The sequence below is a fragment of the Bacillus rossius genome, chromosome 12 (assembly GCF_032445375.1).
Source record: "Bacillus rossius redtenbacheri isolate Brsri chromosome 12, Brsri_v3, whole genome shotgun sequence".
NCBI classification, from domain to species: domain Eukaryota; kingdom Metazoa; phylum Arthropoda; class Insecta; order Phasmatodea; family Bacillidae; genus Bacillus; species Bacillus rossius.
The window spans coordinates 4,248,422-4,273,180 of record NC_086339.1 but is presented as its reverse complement, the minus strand read 5'-3'; the positions used below and the strand labels follow the sequence as shown (position 1 = coordinate 4,273,180).

General features: G+C 43.5%; 1 protein-coding gene across 2 annotated transcripts in view; it reads right to left on the bottom strand.

The window, feature by feature from the left end:
- The window catches only part of LOC134537391 (organic cation transporter protein-like), a 152,620-nt gene that overhangs the window by 64,045 nt on the left and 63,816 nt on the right, over positions 1–24,759 (bottom strand). Inside the window, exon 1 of one of the 2 annotated variants that reach the window (XM_063377762.1) lies at positions 6,213–6,309. The exons of the other annotated variant lie outside the window; for it this stretch is intronic. Coding sequence (XP_063233832.1) covers positions 6,213–6,246 — 34 coding nt within the window. The 5' untranslated portion in view covers positions 6,247–6,309. Of the gene's footprint in view, positions 1–6,212; positions 6,310–24,759 lie in introns of those variants that run through there. 2 annotated transcript variants of the gene reach the window in all.

Genomic DNA, 24,759 nt, shown 5'->3' with positions numbered 1-24,759 from the left:
TTGTGTCCACGGTCTCCTCGACACTGTCTCCACTGTATCCTAGACACTGTCTCCACTGTCTCCTCGACACTGTGTCGACGGTTTCCTCGACACTGTCTCCACTGTCTCCTCGACACTGTCTCCACTGTCTCCTCGACACTGTCTCCACTGTCTCCTCGACACTGTCTCCACTGTCTCCTCGACACTGTCTCCACTGTCTCCTAGACACAGTCTCCACTGTCTCCTCGGCACTGTCTCCACTGTCTCCTCGACACTGTCTCCACTGTCTCCTAGACACTGTCTCCTAGACACTGTCTCCACTGTCTCCTCGGCACTGTCTCCACTGTCTCCTAGACACTGTCTCCACTGTCTCCTAGACACTGTCTCCACTGTCTCCTATACACTGTCTCCACTGTCTCCTAGACACTGTCTCCACTGTCTCCTCGGCACTGTCTCCACTGTCTCCTCGACACTGTCTCCACTGTCTCCTAGACACTGTCTCCACTGTCTCCTCGGCACTGTCTCCACTGTCTCCTCGACACTGTCTCTACTGTCTCCTAGACACTGTCTCCACTGTCTCCTAGACACTGTCTCCACTGTCTCCTAGACACTGTCTCCACTGTCTCCTAGACACTGCCTCCACTGTCTCCTAGACACTGTCTCCTAGACACTGTCTCCACTGTCTCCTCGACACTGTCTCCACTGTCTCCTCGACACTGTCTCTACTGTCTCCTAGACACTGTCTCCACTGTCTCCTCGACACTGTCTCCACTGTCTCCTAGACACTGTCTCCACTGTCTCCTCGACGCTGTCTCCACTGTCTCCTCGTCACTGTCTCCACTGTCTCCTAGACACTGTCTCCACTGTCTCCTAGACACTGTCTCCACTGTCTCCTAGACACTGTCTCCACTGTCTCCTAGACACTGTCTCCACTGTCTCCTCGACACTGTCTCCACTGTCTCCTAGACACTGTCTCCACTGTCTCCTCGACACTGTCTCCACTGTCTCCTAGACACTGTCTCCACTGTCTCCTCGACACTGTCTCCACTGTCTCCTCGGCACTGTCTCCACTGTCTCCTAGACACTGTCTCCACTGTCTCCTAGACACTGTCTCCACTGTCTCCTAGACACTGTCTCCACTGTCTCCTCGACACTGTCTCCACTGTCTCCTCGACACTGTCTCCACTGTCTGTTAGACACTGTCTCCACTGTCTCCTCGACACTGTCTCCACTGTCTCCTAGACACTGTCTCCACTGTCTCCTAGACACTGTCTCCACTGTCTCCTCGGCACTGTCTCCACTGTCTCCTCTGTCTCCTAGACACTGTCTCCTAGACACTGTCTCCTAGACACTGTCTCCTAGACACTGTCTCCTAGACACTGTCTCCTAGACACTGTCTCCACTGTCTCCTATACACTGTCTCCACTGTCTCCTCGGCACTGTCTCCACTGTCTCCTCGACACTGTCTCCACTGTCTCCTAGACACTGTCTCCTAGACACTGTCTCCACTGTCTCCTCGGCACTGTCTCCACTGTCTCCTCGACACTGTCTCTACTGTCTCCTAGACACTGTCTCCACTGTCTCCTAGACACTGTCTCCACTGTCTCCTAGACACTGTCTCCACTGTCTCCTCGACACTGTCTCCACTGTCTCCTATACACTGTCTCCACTGTCTCCTAGACACTGTCTCCACTGTCTCCTCGACACTGTCTCCGCTGTCTCCTCGACACTGTCTCCACTGTCTCCTCGACACTGTCTCCGCTGTCTCCTAGACACTGTCTCCACTGTCTCCTCGACACTGTCTCCACTGTCTTCTAGACACTGTCTCCACTGTCTCCTCGACACTGTCTCCACTGTCTCCTCGGCACTGTCTCCACTGTCTCCTAGACACTGTCTCCACTGTCTCCTAGACACTGTCTCCACTGTCTCCTAGACACTGTCTCCACTGTCTCCTCGACACTGTCTCCACTGTCTCCTCGACACTGTCTCCACTGTCTCCTAGACACTGTCTCCACTGTCTCCTAGACACTGTCTCCACTGTCTCCTAGACACTGTCTCCACTGTCTCCTAGACACTGTCTCCACTGTCTCCACGACACTGGCTCGCCCTGCCGTCGGCACACTCCCCTCAGCCTGTCGTCTCATCCCAGAAGAGCGCAGTCCTCCATTGGTCGAGAGAGTCCAATCAGCGCGCTCACCGGCGAACTGAAACCCACCCCTGCGGTGCTGTGACGTCAGTTCCTGGCCCGCAGCAGGTCTTCTTTCCTCGCGACCTTGCTCTACCAGTAGAGAGGCTGACCGCTGTCCAGCGAGCCTCGTAGAGCCGCTGTTGCAGCTCTGCAGCAGCGGAGGACCCGTCCGAGCAGAGACGTCGAGACAGTGAAGCGATCGTCGTAGTCCTCTGGTGAAGCCACCAGTCTCTGGAAACCGTTGGAAAACCCTTTTGGGTTGGGATGTACCGGATCAGGGGAAACTCACGCTTGAAACATATTTTTCGAAGATGTGCGATTTTTTTGTAACGCCGAGTATATATATATATATATATATATATATATATATATATATATATATATGCATTTACACGCTATGCGCAGTCTTTACGAGAGAAACGATATGAATGAGACCAGTTGCCATTAATGAGTCATTTCGCTTTGCAGAGGTGTTAAAGCCACAGCCAACTGTGGCATATTTGAATTTTTTTTTTGTCGTAAGCTACGGATTTATCTCAAAATATTTTGATATTTAGTGCATTCGCAATAATTTGTAAACTTTTTAAGTCAATATTGAAAAAAAAATATGGATATACTTTTAATAAACACTATTAAACTTTAACGATGATTTGTGAACATCCCATGAATTTTCCAACAAAATCTGATTGTACTTCATATTTTAAAGCAACAGTCTAAACGGTTCTTGTTGCAGTATGCAGTATGTTTTCAATCAGATCACGTTTAAGGTTAGGGAAACAGTAACGTTTACAGTCTTAAGATTTTAAAGTTATACTTTTAACGCGCTTTGAGAAGGGGGGGGGGGGGGGGAACGATGTGAGTGAATTCTTACAGGATGAAAAGAAAGGCCACATAAAAAAGGCATCTTAGAAATACTAATTTATATCTATAATATAAAAATGAATCGCAAAATGTGTTGGTAAGCGCATAACTCAACAACGCCTGGACCAATTTGGCCAATTTTTTTTTTTTTTTTTAAATGTTCGTTGAAGTTCAAAGATGGTTTTTACGGCGAGAAAAATTCGAATAATTGCCGGAAAACCAGACCTTTTCTTTTTCCCATACAAACGTTTTCTAACTAAAACGAGCACTCATTGTTGTTTAAACAATGTAGGTATGTTCCTAACGTCAAAGAGTCAATTTGCACTTTATTACCTCTGTACAAATTTCAATCATATCTATCAAAACAGTGTGCGTTGGAGCACAGATAAACAAAAAAAAAATAAACCGAAATCGAATAGTTCAATTTGGTCGGCTTCGCGATATTATTTCATTTGTTTTACTTTAAAATGCATCAGTTTTCAAGTCATTACATCAGTCAAACAAAACCAGCGTTACCAAAAGTATTTCATAAGTTTAAGTTTTTATTATTTCATTTCCCTATTTTAAATACGGCTTGAAGGATTTGACTCCAAGTCATATCAAATTTAAAAAAAAAGTTGAAACAACAAACTGTCAATGTCAGTGTTTTTTTTTTCTTGGATTTTAGGTTACCTACCCTAATGAGTTTGCTTTTGTCAACTTATACACGAAACAAATTCTTACCTATATAGTGTTTTATGCAGTGTTTATTTACTTATGATCGCTAATTATTGCATGTGACAAAATATTCCATAATTTAGATATACCTCCTATTAGACGAATCAATTTAGGTAGAAGAACCCGAAATGCTACAAACCAAGCTAATTACCGATCTAATCATGCACTACAATGAAAATAAAAATTATTATGTTTCACATGATTAACAATAAAGAGATTAATTTTTTTATTTATCTTTTTATTTATATGTTTTATTTAATTATATTTCTTTTTCACAACACCCTATCACCAGGGTGACGGTTATGTTCAGGAGAATTTTTTGCCCCGACTATAAAATATGCAGGAACAAAAAAATGTCACATTACAAATAATTTTTACAGGACTTTATTGCAATTTAATTAGGCAGTACGAAGTCTGCCGGGTCAGCTAGTATATATATATATATATATATATATATATATATATATATATATATATATGTGTGTGTGTGTGTGTGTGTGTGTGATTTGAAATATTAAACTTTAGTGACTGATATTGAATACTGATCAATATCAGCATAATAATATATTTATTTTGAATATAGTGATGGGAATTGTGTCTAAACGTTTTCAAGTTTGTTTAAATAAGCTATGTTCCCGTACGTATAATTTTTTTAACTATAAACTATTGCATTATTGTTTAATAAATACTTTAAATTATTAAATTATAATACACATTGAGCATCTTTAGTGATTTTTATTATTATTTAAAGTTTATCTCGATTATTTTACTAAATTATATAATTTATTTTATACACGTGTTTATATTAATATTGAATACTGAGTAATTATTTTTTTAAATATTTGATTGAATTGATACTTTACCATCCGTTTTTATAAGATCACTCCAGCATTTACATTATTATATTTATATTAATTACATGCTTTAAAAGTTAGTTTTTTTACTACTCCAAGTAAGTATAACTTTAAACGTGAGTAGGCCCTATATAAGTACAAGCAATGATTTTTTTTAAATTTCAATATCACGTATATAATTTCAACCCTTCATTCTAATGGCATGAATCTGTATAAATTGATATTATGGTACGTAATGCTTGCTGCTTTAAAAGCTTCATGTATAATTATGAATTATGATCGTAAGTTGAATACGATAGCCAAAATGTTTCACAGGACCTGACATAAATTGCTTGTATTCTGATATTCTATTGTTTTTTTATGTCCAGGATCTTTCGACATACTAAATTAAAACAGCAAGTACCACCGGATCAATTGTGTACAGGATCAAGCCATCAGCATCAAGGGATAAACTTACTTGGGAGATTTTCTCTTTTAATTGTGAGGTTTGAAAAGTTATCCGTTAAATAATAGCCCTTGGATGGTCCTGAGATCCACAGTGAGAGTCAGGGGGGGGGGGGGGGAATAACCTGGGAACGTATTTTTAAATATAGAACTTGAATATCGCAGTGTTAGAAAACAAAACAAAAAAAAATGTTGTAGAGCAGATGAACTGAATTTATTTGTATTGAAAGCTACATACTTGTATACACGTGCAAATATTTACAAACTGGTATTTTTTCGCGATGTATTTAAAACAATGAAATGACTGCAAAAAAAAAATATATTATATTTACCACCTACGTTGAATAAAAAAAAATATTTGGTATGGTGGAATTAATAGTATGTAGTGGCGATATGAGGTGTTGTCTGGAAAGTTTTTTGTCTGGTTGGTTTGAAAAGTTGAGTTATTGCCTCTGTTGGAAGCTAGTCCAGTTGTTACGTTCCTGGATGTAATTTAACCGAAAAGTCATTTTCAGTCTAGTGATTGCTGCCCGGGCGAATCTGGCATGCTAGGGACCGGAAAAATTCGCGGGTTCAATGAACTGTAGGATGAACTCCATAGTTATACGTACAGTCGGTCAAATGCCACCCACTCATTGGCTGCTGTCTTGTGAGACGTCCCAACGTTGCAGCCTGTGATTTGATAAAAAGCTTTGGTCGGGCGTTTCTCATTGGCCCAGAGTCATCCAGGTGAGTTGTGAGCCAATGGCAGAGGCAGCACTGAGGTATAACTATTTGTTTTTGAGCCTATCGCTAAATGAATTCGCGAATTTTTCCGGTCTCTAGTCATGACTAGAGACCCGAAAAATTCGCGGGTTCATTTCGTGTTATGCTAACATTCAAATAATTATACCTTAGTGCTGCTTCTGTCATTGGTTCACTGTTAATCTGGAGGACTGAGGGCCAATTAGAGGCCCTCACTCATAGAAGTGTCGAATCACAGGCCACCCAGTCGAGATGACGCACAAGTCAGCAGCAAATGAACAGTTGGCATTTGCCTGAGTGTGTAGAGGATATTGGAGTCTATCCTGGAGGTCATTGAACCCGCGAATTTTCCGGGGCTCTAGTCATGACTTAGTAAGCACGTGACTTTGGCACTAGCGGCGACTCGTCGGGGGATAGGTACTTGCCTGGCTTGGAGCCCTCCAAGACCGCATCCTTCATGGCGGTAGCGGGGGTGTGTGCTGTATCTCCGCGCCTACACTGTCGCACACGCCGCCGCCGACTGCCGCGGCGCGCCTGATGGGCGTGGGAACAGCGGCGCAGCGGGCCCGCGCATGCGCAGTGCGCAGTGCGCACCACCCGACCGCCGCGCGCCTGGCGGCCGCCGCGCGCACTGCTCGCCCCTCTTACTCCGTGCAGCCCCGCTCTTAGCTCAGTGCGGCCCAGGGTCTCCACAGTTAGTACTTTTGTACTAGATCTAGTACTGTTATAACTTTATTAGTGGTTTAGTACAGATCTAGTACATTTTTCTTTAATATAATAATATTATTACAGTAACTCCAATATTTTTTTTATTATTAAGCGTAATTATTTTTAAAAAAACTATGGAATGTATGTGTGTGTGGTGTGAAATTTTAATTTGGGCATTGCAATGTCATAATAACTTCCTAAATTGTTAAAAACCATAACAAGTTATAATTTAGTACTTTTTTTTTCTAATCTAGTACTTTTTTCTCGCCTAAGTTGGTACGAAATATTTTTTCCTTGTGGAGACCCTGACTCCGTGCAGCCCCGCTCTTAGAGTCTTAGCTCAGTGTGACCACGACCGGCTAGCACGGGATGTGCACTCATTAGAGAGATGCTTAAACAACGTTTTGTTTGTGTGCACGGCCGTAAGAGCGCTAGTGTGCTCACTGATCAATATTGTTTACGATTCGTTGCCAAGGCTCATTTGTAATGGCTGCAATTTTTCTTTCGTATTTTTGTTTAGGACTTTAGGTTATTGCCAAGGCTCAATTGTAATGCTGTGTGCCTGGTTGCGATGATAAATTTGCTGTTAGACACCGCTTCCCAGTTTACGGAGAAACGGTATACAATGAATGTATACAGAGAATAAACGTAGAGAAGCTGAAAACTCTCCACCCTCTTAATGCTGTAGATGTGATTGCAAACTTCAATAGTAATGCTAGCTTGTGACATAGGTGGTTTTAGCATAAATAGCTACTTAGGTCATTCTTCCACCAATGTTTATACGGTTAGTACTGTGCACGGCCACAACAGCGCTGCAAATACCGTTCTAGCTGTTATTCAGAGAGTGGCCTTTCTATCCCTCCCTCTCTTTTCTATGCCGGCTAGGGACACGATATCGAAATTAAAAGTATCGATACCTCCGTAGAATCGGAGCATCTAAAGTAGCATCTAATGAGTAAAAGTTTCGGAACTGAAGTAGTGATATGAGTAGGTATCGGAAATTGGAACTTAATCAATTTTTCCTTCAGAAATAAAAGGCTTACCTTCCGAACTAACCAAGGCAGTTGTTAAGCGGTATTTCTGTTTATGTGGCTAAAAATTATAATGTTTATTAACAGAGATATTGCTACGACATAAGTAACTTCATAATTATGTTTGATTGAGAATCTAACAATGTAACTGTGGCCTTTTACAAATGACAACATTCAAATCAGTCAGTATTTCAAATTATAACTATCCAATTTTCTCAAATATTTTATTGACATAGGTACTTAATTTAACGACTTACCTGTTTGGATGCTGCTTCAAATGGTTTTTTTTTTTCATGTTGGATGTATTACCACTCGTTTTTATTATTTTGAAACATATTTTACATGATGCTTGAGCATTATTTATTTTTTTTATAATATTTCCATAAGTCGCTTTGGGGAGGTGCCATGCCTGTGGTTTGTCAACATATCAGAACAAATCCGTCAGATAGATTGTGAAGTACCTTAGTCTGGTGCATCACTTAAAAATAAAAAAAATACGATAACACAGCGTACAACAGAAAGGAAACAAAAAAAAATACTGGGGTGGGGCAGTAATAAATCAGTTGCATTCCTAAAATAATAGTGTGCTGTGCTGTGAGCTGCATTCCATTTTAGAGTTTAGTCGCTTGAATCTATTCGATACTAGATGTAAAGTACTCCAATTAGTACAGAGTATCGAATTAACATATCGATACATTAACAACTGGCATCAAATCAAAAGTAACGAAATGAGTTAAGTATCGGATTCGATATCGTGTCCCTACGACCGGCCAGCCAGATGGTGTGTGTGATGTTAAGCCGAGTTCCCAGTTAAGAAAAAAAAGGGGAGTTGTCTGTAAAGTCGGTTTACGGGCGATAATTTTACGTGATAACGTCATTAGAAAACACTGATGAAAAATTTCATACTTTTTAACTATCAAATATTATTTACAGTTTTTGACAATTTAATTTAAATAATTTGTTAAACAATTAGTTAAAAAGTCCGCCTTAACCTGTTTGATATTGTAGAAGATTTTCTCGCACGGTGGTTGGCCGGTTCTTGCATGCTCGGCTCAGGCGAAACATGACAATTGTTTTCGTGCGTGCAGCCGGCGTTCATAGATTTATAAGACGTTATCACGTCAAAAACAAGCCATGCACACGACTTGTGTTCACAATTGAAATATTACATTTAACTTCAGCCAATGAAATGTCGCTATGTAGCCGACATCTGTTGGCGGTGTTATTACAGTTGTATTAACTACCAAATTATTGATTATCCCGTGAAACCTGACCAGGAATTTGTATATTTGTATATGAAAATTTTTTTAGTTGACCATTCCAAACTCGACACATTATTTTATTTACAATTTTTCACTAGTAATTTTTAATTAATTTTTAAAGCAGAAATCACACCCGAGCATTGTAATATCTTGACAATTTCTTGCCACAATATGATTGATAAATATAAACAGTTTTCTAGTCCCGCCAAAATGGTTTCATACTCTACTCTCACTGGTAGAGACCTGCAAAATTCACGGGTTCAATGACCTCCAGGATAGACTCCAATATCCTCTACACACTCGGGCAAATGCTACCTGTACATTGGCTGCTGACTTGCGAGTCGTCTCGACTGGGTGGCCTGTGATTCGACACTTCTATGAGTGAGGGTCTCTAATTAGCCCTCATTACTTCAGATTAACAGTGAACCAATTGCAGAAGCAGCACTAAGGTATAATTATTTGAATTGTAGCATATCACGAAATGAATCCGCGAATTTTGCAGGTATCTTCTCATTGTTTATTGCGCCATGCGTACAACAGAAATATAATATATAGTCATTTTCCTTCTATGCGCTGTTGTGAATCAGTAGGTTCGAAAACATGGCGGTCAGATCTTGTACGCACGAACTACTGTTATTGTTCCATTGCGGCCTGTGTGAGTTGGAGTGCGTGAATTAAGTCCTCCGCAACTCACTCTATACAACATAGCAATGTCAATGTTATAAAAAGAGAGCGTTGATTGTGTTTGGAAAAAAAATAAAACTCGTAAACTACCAAACCGAATTCAAAAAATTATCTCACAGTTACTAAGCTACAACATTCCATGTAAAAATAGGCAAATTATATATTTTTTAAAAATAATTTTTTTCTGGAATATATTTTTTCTACCCGGAAATATCGTGGCTTCTCGCACGCTCACGTCTAGCTTCAAGCTTTCAAAAAAAATGAATTCCGAGATGCGAAGCCAAAATAAGAAGGGGAAAAAAATGCGCATGATTATAAGTCCAACCTATCAACGAAAGAATTATCCAGCCCATGCTATGCCGACGGGCACCAGAGTAAACATTTGTGAGCAGAGAGAGCCCCGCCTCTCAGAAAAACACTAGCCGCCACTGTCTGTTTTACGCAGTGTGGTTTTTTTTATTCTACTGACGAAGCTACAGTCTACACGCTTTTTTATTTTTTGCACTCCAGACCTTGTAACGATTTCGCTTGGCGAGTGGTGGTTTTTTTTTTTTTTTTTTTTTACGCTCGCCATCTCGCATACAAACTGCGGTTTCCTCTCTGCTTGGACGTCTGTCTTTTGGACGCTTGTCCAAAATCACAAGTGGGTAGGGGCGGAATAATCTGATCACTCAAGAGACTGTAATTCCCTTTCAATGTTTCAAAAAATATATATATTCAGGTTCTTGCTAAACCCCGAAGACCAGATTTGCTGAGTGACTGAATATGCGTGAATGTGTGTGAGTTTGTTTGAATTATTATCAGAAAATTTATTAGTATTTTTTTATTTTTTATTTCGTGGTTAGTTTTATAGTTAATATTTGTTATAGAATATTTTAAAACCCGTTAAAATTACATATAGCGTTAGATAGATTAAGTAAATCAGTCTATAATATCTTATGTATACTTGAGGTAAATCATGTGTGTCTTATGTGCTATTTTTTTTTATTTGCTAGTGATATTTATAATATTTTTTTATTATTTTTTAAAGTAATTATCGTTTTTTTCTTGGCTATAGTTTTTATTAAGCCTAACTTGCATGCGCCTACTTAGTAAAGTAGTGATTAAGTGTAATCAATGCGATAAGACTTAAATTCACCACTTAAAATAAGATAGTGAAATAAATACAAATAAATAAGTGATGGCTGTGACATCGATTGTGCCCGTGTTATTGGCTGCCGTCTGCAAGAGAAGCCAATTGCCCTGTTATAGCCGGGCCATTCAGATGGCTGTGATTGGTGTGCTGACAAAAGGCGTGTGCCTCAAATGAAAACCCAGCCAACGACGAAACATGTACAATGCTTGGAGACCGGAAAAAAAATTCGCGGATTCATTTCGCGATACGCTAAAAATTCCAAATACATAATACATTTTAAGCTGCTTTTGTTATTGGTACACTGTTCATCTGGACGACTCTGAGCCGATGGGAAACACTCAAACCAAAGAAGTATCGTATCACAGGCAAACCAGTTGAGACGACTCGCAAGTCAGAAGCCAAATGAACAGCCGTTATTTTCCCCGAGTATACTGAGGACTGTGTAGTCTATCCTGAAGGTCAACGAAAGCGCGAATTTATTCCAGTACCTACAATGCTGTGAATCTTTTACACACGCAGCCGGACTTTTCCCGCGGAGTGTGCATGGCCCTGCAGGACAGACTTTGACTGCGGCGATGCACAGAGAGTTGGAGCGAGCATCCTACACGCCCGAGTCCAGTAGTTTTGGAAACCGAATAGTTTCCCGTCGGCTGAAAGTCCGTGTGTGGAGTGTGTCGAGCGAAGCCCCGGTGCAGACTCTGACTCGGAGTCATCGCGGAGTCTGTTGCTCGCAGGGACGTCGGAAAAGGGGGGGGGGGGGCAGCAGGGGCGAGTCGCCCCCGTGCTGTTATGCATGGAGGGCCAAAGTAGCATTACGCCCCCCCCCCCCCCTCCTTTTCCCAGAATAAATGTTTGGTCCTAGTAGTATTTTTCTCAACCAGTAGTTACAAACGTTGCATTGGTGATCACATTGTTTAGAAAATTAAAATTATGATTGTCAATATACTGTAAAATGATTGCAAATTCCTAGATGGTATTTTATTTAAATTGTACTACATCTACTTTCAGAGTAGTATTTAATACATACTACATCATAAAATTCTTGTAATGGTATATTTAATATTTTGGTTCGGAAAATCATTAAATAGCACAATTTTGCATCTAAAATTCCAAATTTTTCCGGGTGGGGGGGGGGGGGGGGCAGACCACCAGAATCTAGGACTGAGGTAAGTGTGATACATCTTTTCTACCCCCCCCCCCCCCCCTCACTCATGAAAACGTTCCGACGTCCCTGGTTGGTCGAACACGACGCGGAACCAGGGACCTGGGTTCTGAGGTTCCCTTCCCAACCAAGCGTCGAGGTCTCCAGCTCGCGGCGACAGCGAGCAGGGACGGGGTCGGCGTCAGGCCTCGGATGCACTCGGCTGTCTCCGGGGCCGAGGTGGTGTCCACGGAGGGAAGCCTTCATTTCACAGACGAGAGAGCCACACCCGTAGTTCCCCGAAGTTCATGCTCGCTCTTTTTTTTCCCCCGTACCACACACAACAGGTGTATTTATTTTATGGGAAACAGTTTACATGATTTCACAGTATCTTTGATGTAGCTATCCTAACCTATCAAGCAAGTTGAAACAAACTTAAAATGATATTATTGGAGGCAATATATATATTTGAAAGACGATACATTAAATTAAAATAGGTATTGATCGGCGCTTTAAATTATACATGCTGATAATTTAATTTTTTTTTTCCTGTTCCCTGTTATGACCGGATTTCCGACAGAACGACAGAGAAAACAGGGGAGTGAATATCAAAAGCGTCGGTGAGGCGTCTCGGGGCCACTACAGCCACTAGTTGCTTGAGTGGTGGTATGGGGGGAGGGGGTTGTACAGTCAGCTGCCGAGGAGACCTTGCTGGTGGTCAGCTGACTCGGCACCTTCCTCGCCAGCACCGCTACCAGCAGAGCAGTCGGACATGTCTCACGGACACCGGAACATTCCGCGACTCAAGGACGTCTCCAGGGGGCCTTCTGCCATGCACTGGAGGGGAAGAGGACACGTACAACAGTGGTCTTTGCAGGAAAAAGAATTTTCTGAGACCTACAATGTGTCAACAAAGACTTGACTTATCTAGGAACATGATGCATTGAAACAAGACTTGAGCGGGCATTGAAGTTGGATCCCGTTATTCAGGGGCGCAACAACTTAATTTCAAAAGGGGGGGCAATATACCTTTTTATAAAGAATCATCGATACCCCCTATTGAGGGGGGGGGGGGTGGTCCGGGGGTCCTCCCCCGGGAAAATTTGTATTTCAAGGTGGAAAATGGTGCTATTTAAGCAGTTTTATTATCTAAAAATTGATTACACAGCACTTTCTTTGCCCCCTTTGCCACCCCACTTCAAGGTTTCAGAGGGGGGGGGGGCAAAATACCCTTGCCCCCCCCCCTGTTGTTGCGCCCCTGCCGTTATTGAAACGTTCACTGAAGTGAAAGCGCAATTAACTACTTTTTATATGATTGATTTTTAATTCTTTCAGAATTTAAGTACGTTATAATTTAAGTTGTTCAGTATTACGTCAATTGTTATTTTAAAAATAAAATATGTTTTAGAATGAAGAATGAAGGGATGAAAAATGTTTTGTTGAGAGAAACATTTAATTTTTTTTCTTAAAATGCTCTTAAAAATCACTTATGTAAATGTTGTATTATTTAAACAGATTTATAATCTCTTAAAGTTCAGCAGTCTTTTGATTTTTTTAATACTAAGGGGTTGAAGAATTGTTTATGATGTGATAAAGACGGGAGCCGACCAAATTATTTTCCCTTGCCCTTTATTCGCATTCGACGGCCATGTTCATATATTCGGTTTGCAAAACTCCCTACCAGAATTTAAAAAAAAAAAATTAAGTGAAGACAAAGAAAATATAGTAATTAAGACACATGCAGTACAGACAGAAGGCTTATTGTAATGCTTAGAGTACAAAATGTGTGTGTGTATGCCGAGAGCTGATGATTGCACACAAGGTAATGTAGTGATCCACAGCTGAGGAACACACAGGATGTGAGGCTAGTTGCAGCAGTTGGGCGTGAACGGGGCGACTGCAGCCAGAGAGCGCTAGCCCTGACGCGAGGTCGCGCAGGCTACAGTCGGGTCAGGTGACTGCTCGAGGCCGGCTGTCAGCTGACGGCGCCTGGTCCCCCGGCTGAGGCCGAGGCCTCGTCCAGTGCCTTCCGCTGCCCTGGGACACCCGGTAGTACCTCTCGGTGGCCCCAGTAGAGTCTCTTGGTGACCCCAGTAGAGTCTCTCGGTGGCCCCAGTAGAGTCTCTTGGTGGCCCCAGTAGACCCTCTTGGTGGCCCCAGTAGAGTCTCTTGGTGGCCCCAGTAGACCCTCTTGGTGGCCCCAGTAGACCCTCTTTGTGGCCCCAGTAGAGTCTCTTGGTGGCCCCAGTAGACCCTCTTGGTGGCCCCAGTAGACCCTCTTGGTGGCCCCAGTAGAGTCTCTTGGTGGCCCCAGTAGAGTCTCTTGGTGGCCCCAGTAGACCCTCTTGGTGGCCCCAGTAGAGTCTCTTGGTGACCCCAGTAGACCCTCTTGGTGGCCCCAGTAGAGTCTCTTGGTGGCCCCAGTAGAGTCTCTTGGTGGCCCCAGTAGACCCTCTTGGTGACCCCAGTAGAGTCTCTCGGTGGCCCCAGTAGAGTCTCTTGGTGACCCTAGTAGAGTCTCTCGGTGGCCCCAGTAGAGTCTCTTGGTGGCCCCAGTAGACCCTCTTGGTGGCCCCAGTAGAGTCTCTTGGTGGCCCCAGTAGACCCTCTTGGTGGCCCCAGTAGACCCTCTTGGTGGCCCCAGTAGAGTCTCCTGGTGGCCCCAGTAGACCCTCTCGGTGGCCCCAGTAGAGTCTCTTGGTGACCCCAGTAGAGTCTCTCGGTGGCCCCAGTAGAGTCTCTTGGTGGCCCCAGTAGACCCTCTTGGTGGCCCCAGTAGAGTCTCCTGGTGGCCCCAGTAGACCCTCTTGGTGGCCCCAGTAGACCCTCTTGGTGGCCCCAGTAGAGTCTCTTGGTGGCCCCAGTAGACCCTCTTGGTGGCCCCAGTAGAGTCTCTTGGTGGCCCCAGTAGACCCTCTTGGTGGCCCCAGTAGAGTCTCCTGGTGGCCCCAGTAGACCCTCTTGGTGGCCCCAGTAGACCCTCTTGGTGGCCCCAGTAGAGTCTCTTGGTGGCCCCAGTAGACCCTCTTGGTGGCCCCAGTAGAGTCTCTTGGTGGCCCCAGTAGACCCTCTTGGTGGCCCCAGTAGACCCTCTTGGTGGCCCCAGTAGACCCTCTTGGTTGCCCCAGTAGACCCTCTTGGTTGCCCCAGTAGAACATCTCGGTTGCCCCAGTAGACCCTCTTGGTTGCCCCAGTAGAACATCTCGGTTGCCCCAGTAGAACCTCTTGGTGGCCCCAGTAGACTCTCTTGGTTGCCTCAGTAGACCCTCTTGGTTGCCCCAGTAAACCCTCTTGGTTGCCTCAGTAGACCCTCTTGGTTGCCCCAGTAGAACATCTCGGTTGCCCCAGTAGACCCTCTTGGTGGCCACAGTAGACCCACTTTGGGGCCCCAGTAGAACATCTCGGTTGCCCCAGTAGAACATCTCGGTTGCCCCAGTAGACCCTCTTGGGGGCCCCAGTAGACTCTCTTGGTTGCCTCAGTAGACCCTCTTGGTTGCCCCAGTAGAACATCTCGGTTGCCCCAGTAGAACCTCTTGGTTGCCCCAGTAGACCCTCTTGGTTGCCCCAGTAGACCCTCTTGGTTGCCCCAGTAGAACATCTCGGTTGCCCCAGTAGACCCTCTTGGTTGCCCCAGTAGAACATCTCGGTTGCCCCAGTAGAACCTCTTGGTGGCCCCAGTAGACTCTCTTGGTTGCCTCAGTAGACCCTCTTGGTTGCCCCAGTAAACCCTCTTGGTTGCCTCAGTAGACCCTCTTGGTTGCCCCAGTAGAACATCTCGGTTGCCCCAGTAGAACCTCTTGGTTGCCCCAGTAGACCCTCTTGGTTGCCTCAGTAGACCCTCTTGGTTGCCCCAGTAGAACATCTCGGTTGCCCCAGTAGACCCTCTTGGTGGCCCCAGTAGAACATCTCGGTTGCCCCAGTAGACCCTCTTGGTGGCCCCAGTAGACCCTCTGGGTTGCCCCAGTAGAACATCTCGGTTGCCCCAGTAGAACCTCTTGGTTGCCTCAGTAGACCCTCTCGGTGGCCCCGCTCGGTCTTACTAGGCTCCGCGCGTGACTGCGAGGTGCGATCCAAAAGTAATGAAAGTGATTTTCAAAAATGCATAAAAAAATGAAATTTGAAAAAGAAAATAAAATGAGTATTTCTACTTTGCCCGTACTTACATACGCACGTTAGAAGTTATACTTACTTGGTATAATAAAAAAAAACTTAATTTAATTTTGATGATAGTAATTAATTTAAATTAAATAATACAAAGGCCGGGAGTGATATTATAAACACGTTTGGAAAAGTATAAATTAAATAAATACTCAGTGTTCTATATCAATGTAAAATCATAAATACTGTTAATTATATCGAGATAAATTTGAATTAAATAATGAAACTCAATAAATTTGCTGGATGTTTATGAAATGTAATTATCTATTAAAAATGATTTAATAATTTAGTGGTAACTTTGAATATATATACTGTATAGAAGTCGCGAGTGGATAGGATTTACTCTGCGTTTTTCAGGAGCATATGAGCAGCAGCTTGGGAACTTCACCACTGCAGGGCGCTGCCGTAACGCCCTGTATCGTCTTAGGTTGTTATTTACACGTTAGAGCGCAGCACTGTCGCCCGCTGTCATTCCCCGCACCCCACACCCATCATTCACTGCAGCTCAACGTCGTTCAACGGGAGGGGGAAGGGGTGTTTGAAGAGTTCTACACTTGTCCGCTAGGTACCACCACAAGTCGATGCCCTAGAGATGGTGGCGATTGCGGCGGTGAATTAACCAACTACCTCAAACCGTATTAGAAATTTTAACCTGGGCTGGCGACTTCTATACAGTATATATATTCAAAGGTGGTAATGTCAGTCTGTGAACGTGGACGCCATTGGCTGAGTGCTGCGATCTAGGAGCGAGGGAGACAGGATAGTAGGTGTTCCCCCCCCTCCTTCAAACACGGCTCCCTATCGGGCTTATCGAGCTCCACGCATGACAGCGCATTGTCACACGACACCCCCCGCCACCACCACTACCCGTCAGTGTCGTGTGCCATGGACTGTGTGCAACTGGAGCGTGGGGTCACCACGTGATCCAGACCGTGTAGTCGACATTCGCGATCTGTTCCTTGTATGTGACCTTGGTTTCCGCTGGTGTCGAGCAACAACAACAACAACAACAACAACAACAACAACAACAACAACAACACGTGCATCTATCAGCAGGGCCGTCGAGGGGAATATTGGGCACCGGTGGTAAATAATTTTGGTCGGACCCCCATCCCTGCTATACAATGTACAAAGTTTCAATGTCGACAAAAAGTATTCGCCAGAGACATGTGACGTGTCTTCTCTCATGTAGCAAAAAAAATTATGATACGAAACTAGAACACGAAAATTTAACGTGGAATCCTCTAAAATAATCCCCGGCGCGGCGTGGTAAATATACGCAAATGGTATGGCTGCGTTTCTGGAAGCGAATCCCATGTAGTTTCCATAACCGCCGCTAGAATTCGTTGCCGGAGAAATCACGCCGACCGAAAGGTTAAACTATTTATTTATATAAATGAAACGGCTGCGATAAAAGCGAAAATACTGATTAAAATCTAAACTCCGGCTTTAGATCTGATTTCCGACTAGGAATTTTTATTAAAATACTGCCCATTTTTGTTAACATTCACTAAACAGATAATAATATAAAGTTTCCTTCGTTTCGCGCCATCCACAACAGATGGAAACATCGTGGTTACTCATTTCCGTTCCGTGCGACTACCGCTCCATTCACGAAATCACTCCTACCAAGTATTTCGTATATGTACCGAGAAAACTAATATGTTATACATCAAAAATATAGAAACATGTAAACGTTACTTTGGTCATATTTCTAAGGGTGATCTGCGTGTATCGCTTAACTTGTAAGAATTCCTAAGGAATTCTATTAACAATATAGGAACCCATGAACCCCCCCCCCCTCCTTTTCACAATCTGCCCCACCGTATTGACGACGACCTCGGCTATGGGCGTCTGCCCCCCCCCCCCTTCCCCCGCCAGCGAAGAGTATTTTTGGCCAGAGGCAACAGCTATCGAGAGCTGCTCGACTAAGCAGCAGCCTGGAAGTCGTTCAAGAAGTGTGTTCAGGGACGAGACGAGAGCTAAGGCCCTCACACACTCTCGGTCCAGTTCGGACTGAACCAAGGCCCGCTTAACTGTAATAACTCAACAAAAATAGTTTTCTTAAATTGCTTATTGGCTGCTCAACATAATTAACTGAACAATGTATAAATAAAAATAATGGTACCTTGGAATACTGTAGTTGCAGTTACTTTCATAATAATTCAATAATCCAATAAACAAAACAGCTCCGCTGAACTTGCCAACTAAAAACAAATATTATTTTTATTATAAGCACTATATATGTCTCCGTGTCTACAACTGTTAACTTAGGCTAATTTTTTTTCTCTTTCCTTTCATACCTTTAGAATCGGTAGATAAATTATTGATGTTGAAATGATTTTGATGTAAAATAAATATCGTTTTGAGACACCAAATAAATGCTAGGTTCTTGTATTGCAAACTGCTTTAATCGTGTTTAGAGAATACTTTGGCTGTTAAAGTAGTCTTCTTTTTTTTAATTACGACTCCGTGTTTTTCATTCCTGGATGCACACTCGTAAGTCAAACATTGTACTTATACTGTAACTCTAACACTTAAAGACTGCTGGTTTTTTTGTTAACGTTTTTGACATGATAACGTCTTATAAATCGATGAACACCGGCTGCACGCACGAAACATTGTCACGTTCCGCCTGAGCCGAGCGTGCAATAACCGGCCAACCACCGTGCGAGAAAATCTTCTGTAATATTAAACTTTAACTCATTGTTCGTGATTATTATTTAAACAAATTATTTAAATTAAATTTGCCAAAACTGTAAATAATATTTTAAAATTAAAAAAAGTATGCAATTTTTCAACACTGTTTTCTTATGACGTTATCACGTAAAATTATCGTTCGTAAACCGAATTTACAGACAACCCCCTTTTTCTAGTGTACCATGAACTGTTTCACTAGAAATTATCGAATAGAATGCATGCCCGAATACTTAGCACTGATACTTTAAGCCTGAATAACGTGTCGTGAACAATCGGTGGCTCCGCAACAGAACGCAGCAGCAATCCGCAGGAACTCAGCTACGAGGATCCCGACAGCTGTCGGCCCGAAGGGCTACTGATACTGTCATCCGCCGCCAGGGGCGCACCCGTCACTGGCACAGATACACATGCCTACAAGCACCAATGGGGACCGCAAGGCCCCAGCATGGCTGACACTCTCTGCCCCTGACCAACTCTTCTTCCTGGACCATCCTTCTTGTCCTGTACCGAACCTGTCTGCTCAGTGCTTGTTCTGTTTAACCCCGGCACGAATGAGCCCAGGGCATGTTTTACCTGGGCCAGAATTAACTAGTTACAGTCTAGAGTTTAAGACAGGGGAGTTAGTCATGACATCAGTCGCTGTCATGGCTGGCCAATCCCCGAACAAAAGCACACGATGCCTGCTACCCTTCCTGCGTGGTTGAAACCCAGCATGATCAGGCGTAAAGGCTTCGGCATGGGACGCACCTAATGTCTTCCTTAAGGTCTCCGCCCACCCGGGCACACACGCGGTGCGCAGAGCTTCAGGAAAAAAAAACAACGCGATTTCAAAACTACTCGAGATATCCGAGTGGGGGTCTGCTTACTAAAAGCATTTAAGAGTTCGCTGAGGGGCGAAAAGTACTTTTGATTTCGGATTAAGTTTTTTAAACTGTATTTTTAGAAGAGTTAAAATAGCTAAAACGCATGTTTTCAGATTAATTTTTAAGCGTAAAACAACCGGTACAGATTCTTGAAAGCACTTGAGGGACTTGCATTACACCTTTATCTTCATTTCTCGGCCATATAATGTTACGGTCACCGCTCAAATTTCACAGTTATCCTGTGACGACGAGAAGACTGCGCGCCAGTCCAGAGGAGACACCGCGCTAGAAGCACCAGCGAGCGTCGCGCTTATCATCCCGCCTCGCTGACACACGTACACCCCTGACGAGGCGGGCCCCTTAACTCAGACCCCTCCCGAACAAATACTTTTAGTTTTAGTTAGGCTGGGAAAGTAAAATGTCAGACAGCCGCCAGAAGCGTCGTTGACCTTGAAGTGTCGTGGTTCCGCGCGGGGACCGAAGTGGTCCAGCGACCTTGGAGGTGGCTGATCACCAGCCGCTCGGAATACCTGCTCTACCCTTGGCCTTAAGACTGCGGTCACAGCGGATAAGCGTTCTGGCGAAGATGCATTCCTCGGAGTTGCTCAGATTTGTAGTGTCTGCAGGCGTGTTCCGATATCAGTTTGCTTCTATCCACCATCCAATTTTTTTTTCCTTGCATATCCCACAAACACTTGTTTTTAAATATAAAAAGGGCCGGCGCGTCCATATAGGCGAACTAGGCAACCGCCTAGGATGCCAAGTAGCTGGGGGCGGCGCAGTACGACACATAACAGCTCATATAATATGTTTAACGATTATTGAAACTAGATGAAAATGGATTTTTGTAACAGATTGTAATGTTTATATTGATATAAGTAATTATTTAAAATCCACGGTGACCTGTTTATGATTTGTAATAAGTAAAAAAAAAAACACAATCCTGCTTACATTTGATTGTTGACAAAATCTTAGGCTTACGTGATGTATTTTGAGGCAAGGAAAAATTTTTTTTGGGTGTCCGGCGGGGGGGGGGGGAGGGGGGGGGGCATTAAGGTTTTTCGCCTAGGGCGCCAATTTACCTTGCACCGGTCCTGAATATAAGAAAAATTAATTTTCCTAAATACATTGTTATGACGAGGTATAATCGAAAAAGTAAGATTCGTTTGGCCACCATAAATTATATATTCGTGAGAAAAAAAATAGTTTATTGACAGTTTTACACATCTCTGGTTTCACTATGGAAAGGTCTCGTAACTCTCCGAAGTGACGTGTCATTAAAGTACATTGACCTAAAAAAAATTCACCTGTCGAACCTTCCAGAAAGACGCCCAGACTCCACTAGAAGGCGCTGGGAGATACGATAGGGTTGTTTGTCAGAGAAAGCGGCCACTAATGGAAGGTCCATGAAGTTGCAAGGGAAGGGACGGGTCCTGCGTCAACCATTGTGGACGCATTATTAGTCTCGGAAGTTATTAGCTAATCCAAGTATGACGGTGTCTCGTCACACAAGAAAGTTCTACGGACCATCGGTGTGACGAGCGAATAGGGTGTGAGACACGTGAGGCGATGTAGACCAGGTGGATCACCGAAGCAGCCTCGGACACATTGGGGGAGAAACTCCAATTACCGAGACTGAGACCTAGTTTTTTGAATTAGTTATGGGCCCGTCCGCCAGATAGTGGTTTTCATAATATAATGCTGACATAACTACATTAATTTATCAGAAGTAGTGTATAAGCTATTATCAGGCAAACAAACCAGTGAAAATTCGCTCTATTTAGGTAGCCACTAATTTTGTGGTGTGTAATACTACTCCTTTATTTATTACATGACGGTTTATTACAAAACAGCATTAAGTATTTTCGCATCGATTAAATTAGTTTTGCGCAGCTAAGGAGATAACTTAATACAACCAAAAAACCGTATTAACTAAAAAAAAACTTTTTATGAGAACCTCTATTCCGATTTTTTATTTGCTGGTAGTTATGGGCCCGCCCAACAGATAGCGACACATGGTTTCAGTTTCCACTGTGAGAGTCGCACTTCTTTATTTCCCTCCTTGTTCTGTGTTCGGACGCCCGAGTACTGCAGGTAAGCTCACTCGTGCTCTGATTGGACGTGGTTCGGAGACCGCAGCGCACTGCGCGAACTTCCGGCCCGGCAGCGAACCGCGCGCGGCGGAAACGGAAGCGGAACGACGCCATTTCCCGGGACGCGAGCTCTCGTCGCCGATGGAGCGAAGGGAAGTATAAAATTATAAATTAAAAAAAAGGGGGGGTGGGGCTGTCTGTAAAGTCGGTTTACGGACGATAATTTTATGCGATAACGTCATAAGAAAAAAATTATGAAAAATTGAAAACTTTTTTATTTTAAAATATTATTTACAGTTTTTTTGCAAAATTTAATTTAAATAATTTGTTTAAAAATAATCACGAACAATTATTTTAAAAAGCCCGCCTAAACCTGTTTGATATTATAGAATATTTTCTCGCATGGTGGTTGGCCAGTTCTTGCACGCTCGGGCTCAGGCGCAACGTGACAATTTTTTTCGTGCGTGCAGCCGGCGTTCATCGATTTATAAGACGTTATTAAGTCAAAAATTAAAAAAAAAATTTAAGCAGTCATGAGGACTACCGACAGAAGTGAAAACATTTTCGCAATATTATCACACAGCGAATTTGTTTTATCACGTTAGTAAAATAACTCCTACATTTACTACAAAATACGCATTGCACAGTAACTGTAGGTATTAAAAAATTAAATAATGATGTTCTTAATTTTTAGGTTATATTGCTACAAAGACTCCGTTTTCTTCGTTAGTCAAACTATATATCTATATGAGAATATTAATATATTTCATACTCTATTTTTTACTGCACAGTTATCGTATACTTAAGATTTAAAAGCGCAATAAGTTATACTAATAGGAACAGTTATAGTGTTCTCGCTAACACGTCACGTGACCATGTCGATGACGACTGACATGAATTTGGGAAGCCTTGTTTTCACAGACGAGAGAGCCAAACGTCTGATCGTGCATCTTCGGGTTTATTTTTTTGTTCATTGTAAATAAATATGGCGGTGTTGATAAAAGGATACTAATAGTCAATTTGGTTAGGTTAGCTACATTATAAATACTTTAAAACATTGTGGACGGTTGATTTGGTTAGGATAGTTACATTAAAGATACTGTGAAATCATGTAAACGGTTTCCTAGCGCTGGATAGCTACATATTAAAAAGTTATTTGCTAAGCAACCATTAAATGATTTTACGATATCTTTAATGTAGCTATACTTACCTAATATAACCAACCATCCACAATGTTTTAAAGTATTTATAATGTAGCTAACATATCCTAATCGACCGCAAAATTTAATGCCACACCGGTTTATACAATGAGATAGAACGGGGTGGGGGGGGGGGGGGAAAGCGAGCATGAACTTGGGGGAACTTCGGGTGTGGCTCTCTCGTCTGTGAAAAAAAGGCTTCCCGGGTCATGGGAGACGAGACCAGCACACTCGCGCGCCTCAGAGCCTGTAGCGCATCTGCGGGCCTCGCAGAGTCTGTAGCGCATCTGCGGGCCTCGCAGAGTCTGTAGCGCATCTGCAGGCCTCGCAGAGTCTGTAGCGCATCTGCGGGCCTCGCAGAGTCTGTAGCGCATCTGCGGGCCTCGCAGAGTCTGTAGCGCATCTGCGGGCCTCGCAGAGTCTGTAGCGCATCTGCAGGCCTCGCAGAGTCTGTAGCGCATCTGCGGGCCTCGCAGAGCCTGTAGCGCATCTGCGCGCCTGGCGCCGGGCCAGAGGGACTGCGAGGGACTGCGAGGGAGACTTCCAGCTGTAAGACGTCGTGTCGCTGGCGCCAGGGAGCCAACACGGTTATTATTAATTCGCGGGCGTGGAAGGTCAGGGCAGGGAGGAGGAGAGGTGAAAGAAGCAGAGGAACAGACAGAAAAAAAAACACTCGAGGATACTACACGAGACCACGTGGTACATATCACACCTCCCCTTGTCCCAAATCTGTTGGTAAAAACAGCAGTTGGTGCTTCTATTTGTTCTCGTAGCTCTTCCGTATCCTTTACTATTCCTTCATGTCCCTCTTGGTTTTTGCAAATTTTGGGTAGAATTAAAGTGGATAGCGCCTCCGAACGTTCGGTTGTTAATATTTCTCTAGGGGTTAACATTCCACATATAACTAAATTAAGTTCTGGACAAAAAGCTTCTATGTTTTCGGACGTAACTTCGTCTTCACTTAACAGAAATTCCTTTTCAATTTCTCGCATTATTATCGTGTGTATACTGCGCTTTTCTTCCACATGGATTACCCCATTACTAGTCACGACCGGTGTTCGGGGCCCATCATCACTGACCTCAGCTAGTTTAACGTGCTATGTTGATTGGCAGAACTAGAACTAGCGCCGTTATTAACTATCTGGGCCGGCAAAGGTTCTATGCCGGGCTGATTACTTTAGAAAACAGTCGGGTTAAGGGGTTCCTGACGTTGGAAATACCCATAAAACGGTGATGATGATGATACTTGATTATGGAATGTGGCTTGAGTAGATTTAATAGCATTGCTATGTGCAGTGTCGCTCATAAGCTGGCTAACTGGTAGCTTGCTAGGGGACCTGGAATTATTTGGCCGTCGATCCCGCGGAGATTGCGAAGTTTTACTACATCGTTGTTCCCGTGGGCCCTCGTAGTATTGCGGTGTCGAGTTCCTCGGCGAGCGCTTATCTTCTCTATCTCGCGGTGACCTGGGAGGCCGTCTAGGCGAGGAATTAGGAGTTTCCTGTTGGTAACTGCCGCTCCTAACCTTTCTCGGCGTCGACCATTTTCGATTTGGCTCTGGATTATAATCATCCCGGTCGCCGTGATCCTGTCCTGAACGATTTTACTGACGATTTTCAGAATCGTTAGAACGCCACTCTCGGCGATGCGAACTACTGTCACGGTCTTTGTACCAACGGTTCCGTCCATGACTGTACCTGTTACTTCGCCAGATTAAGATATTCACTTGCGGTTGACGACTCTGAATTGCACCGTGATAGTTATCATTACGACTCTGGGACCATGGTTGATAAATAGGCGGTGGTTTTGTTGTTGGCTGCCGTTTGTTTTCCTCGTTATTGTGGTGGCTCGTGCGAGTCTGCTGGTCTAACCGATCGAAAGAGAGTAGCCTAGTTGTTCCCGGAAATCTGATATGCTTTCAAAATTTCTTCCGGTTAAATGGAGCTGGTAACGCATGGGTCATTGACCTAAGACCATCGCAATAAATTCATCATCGCT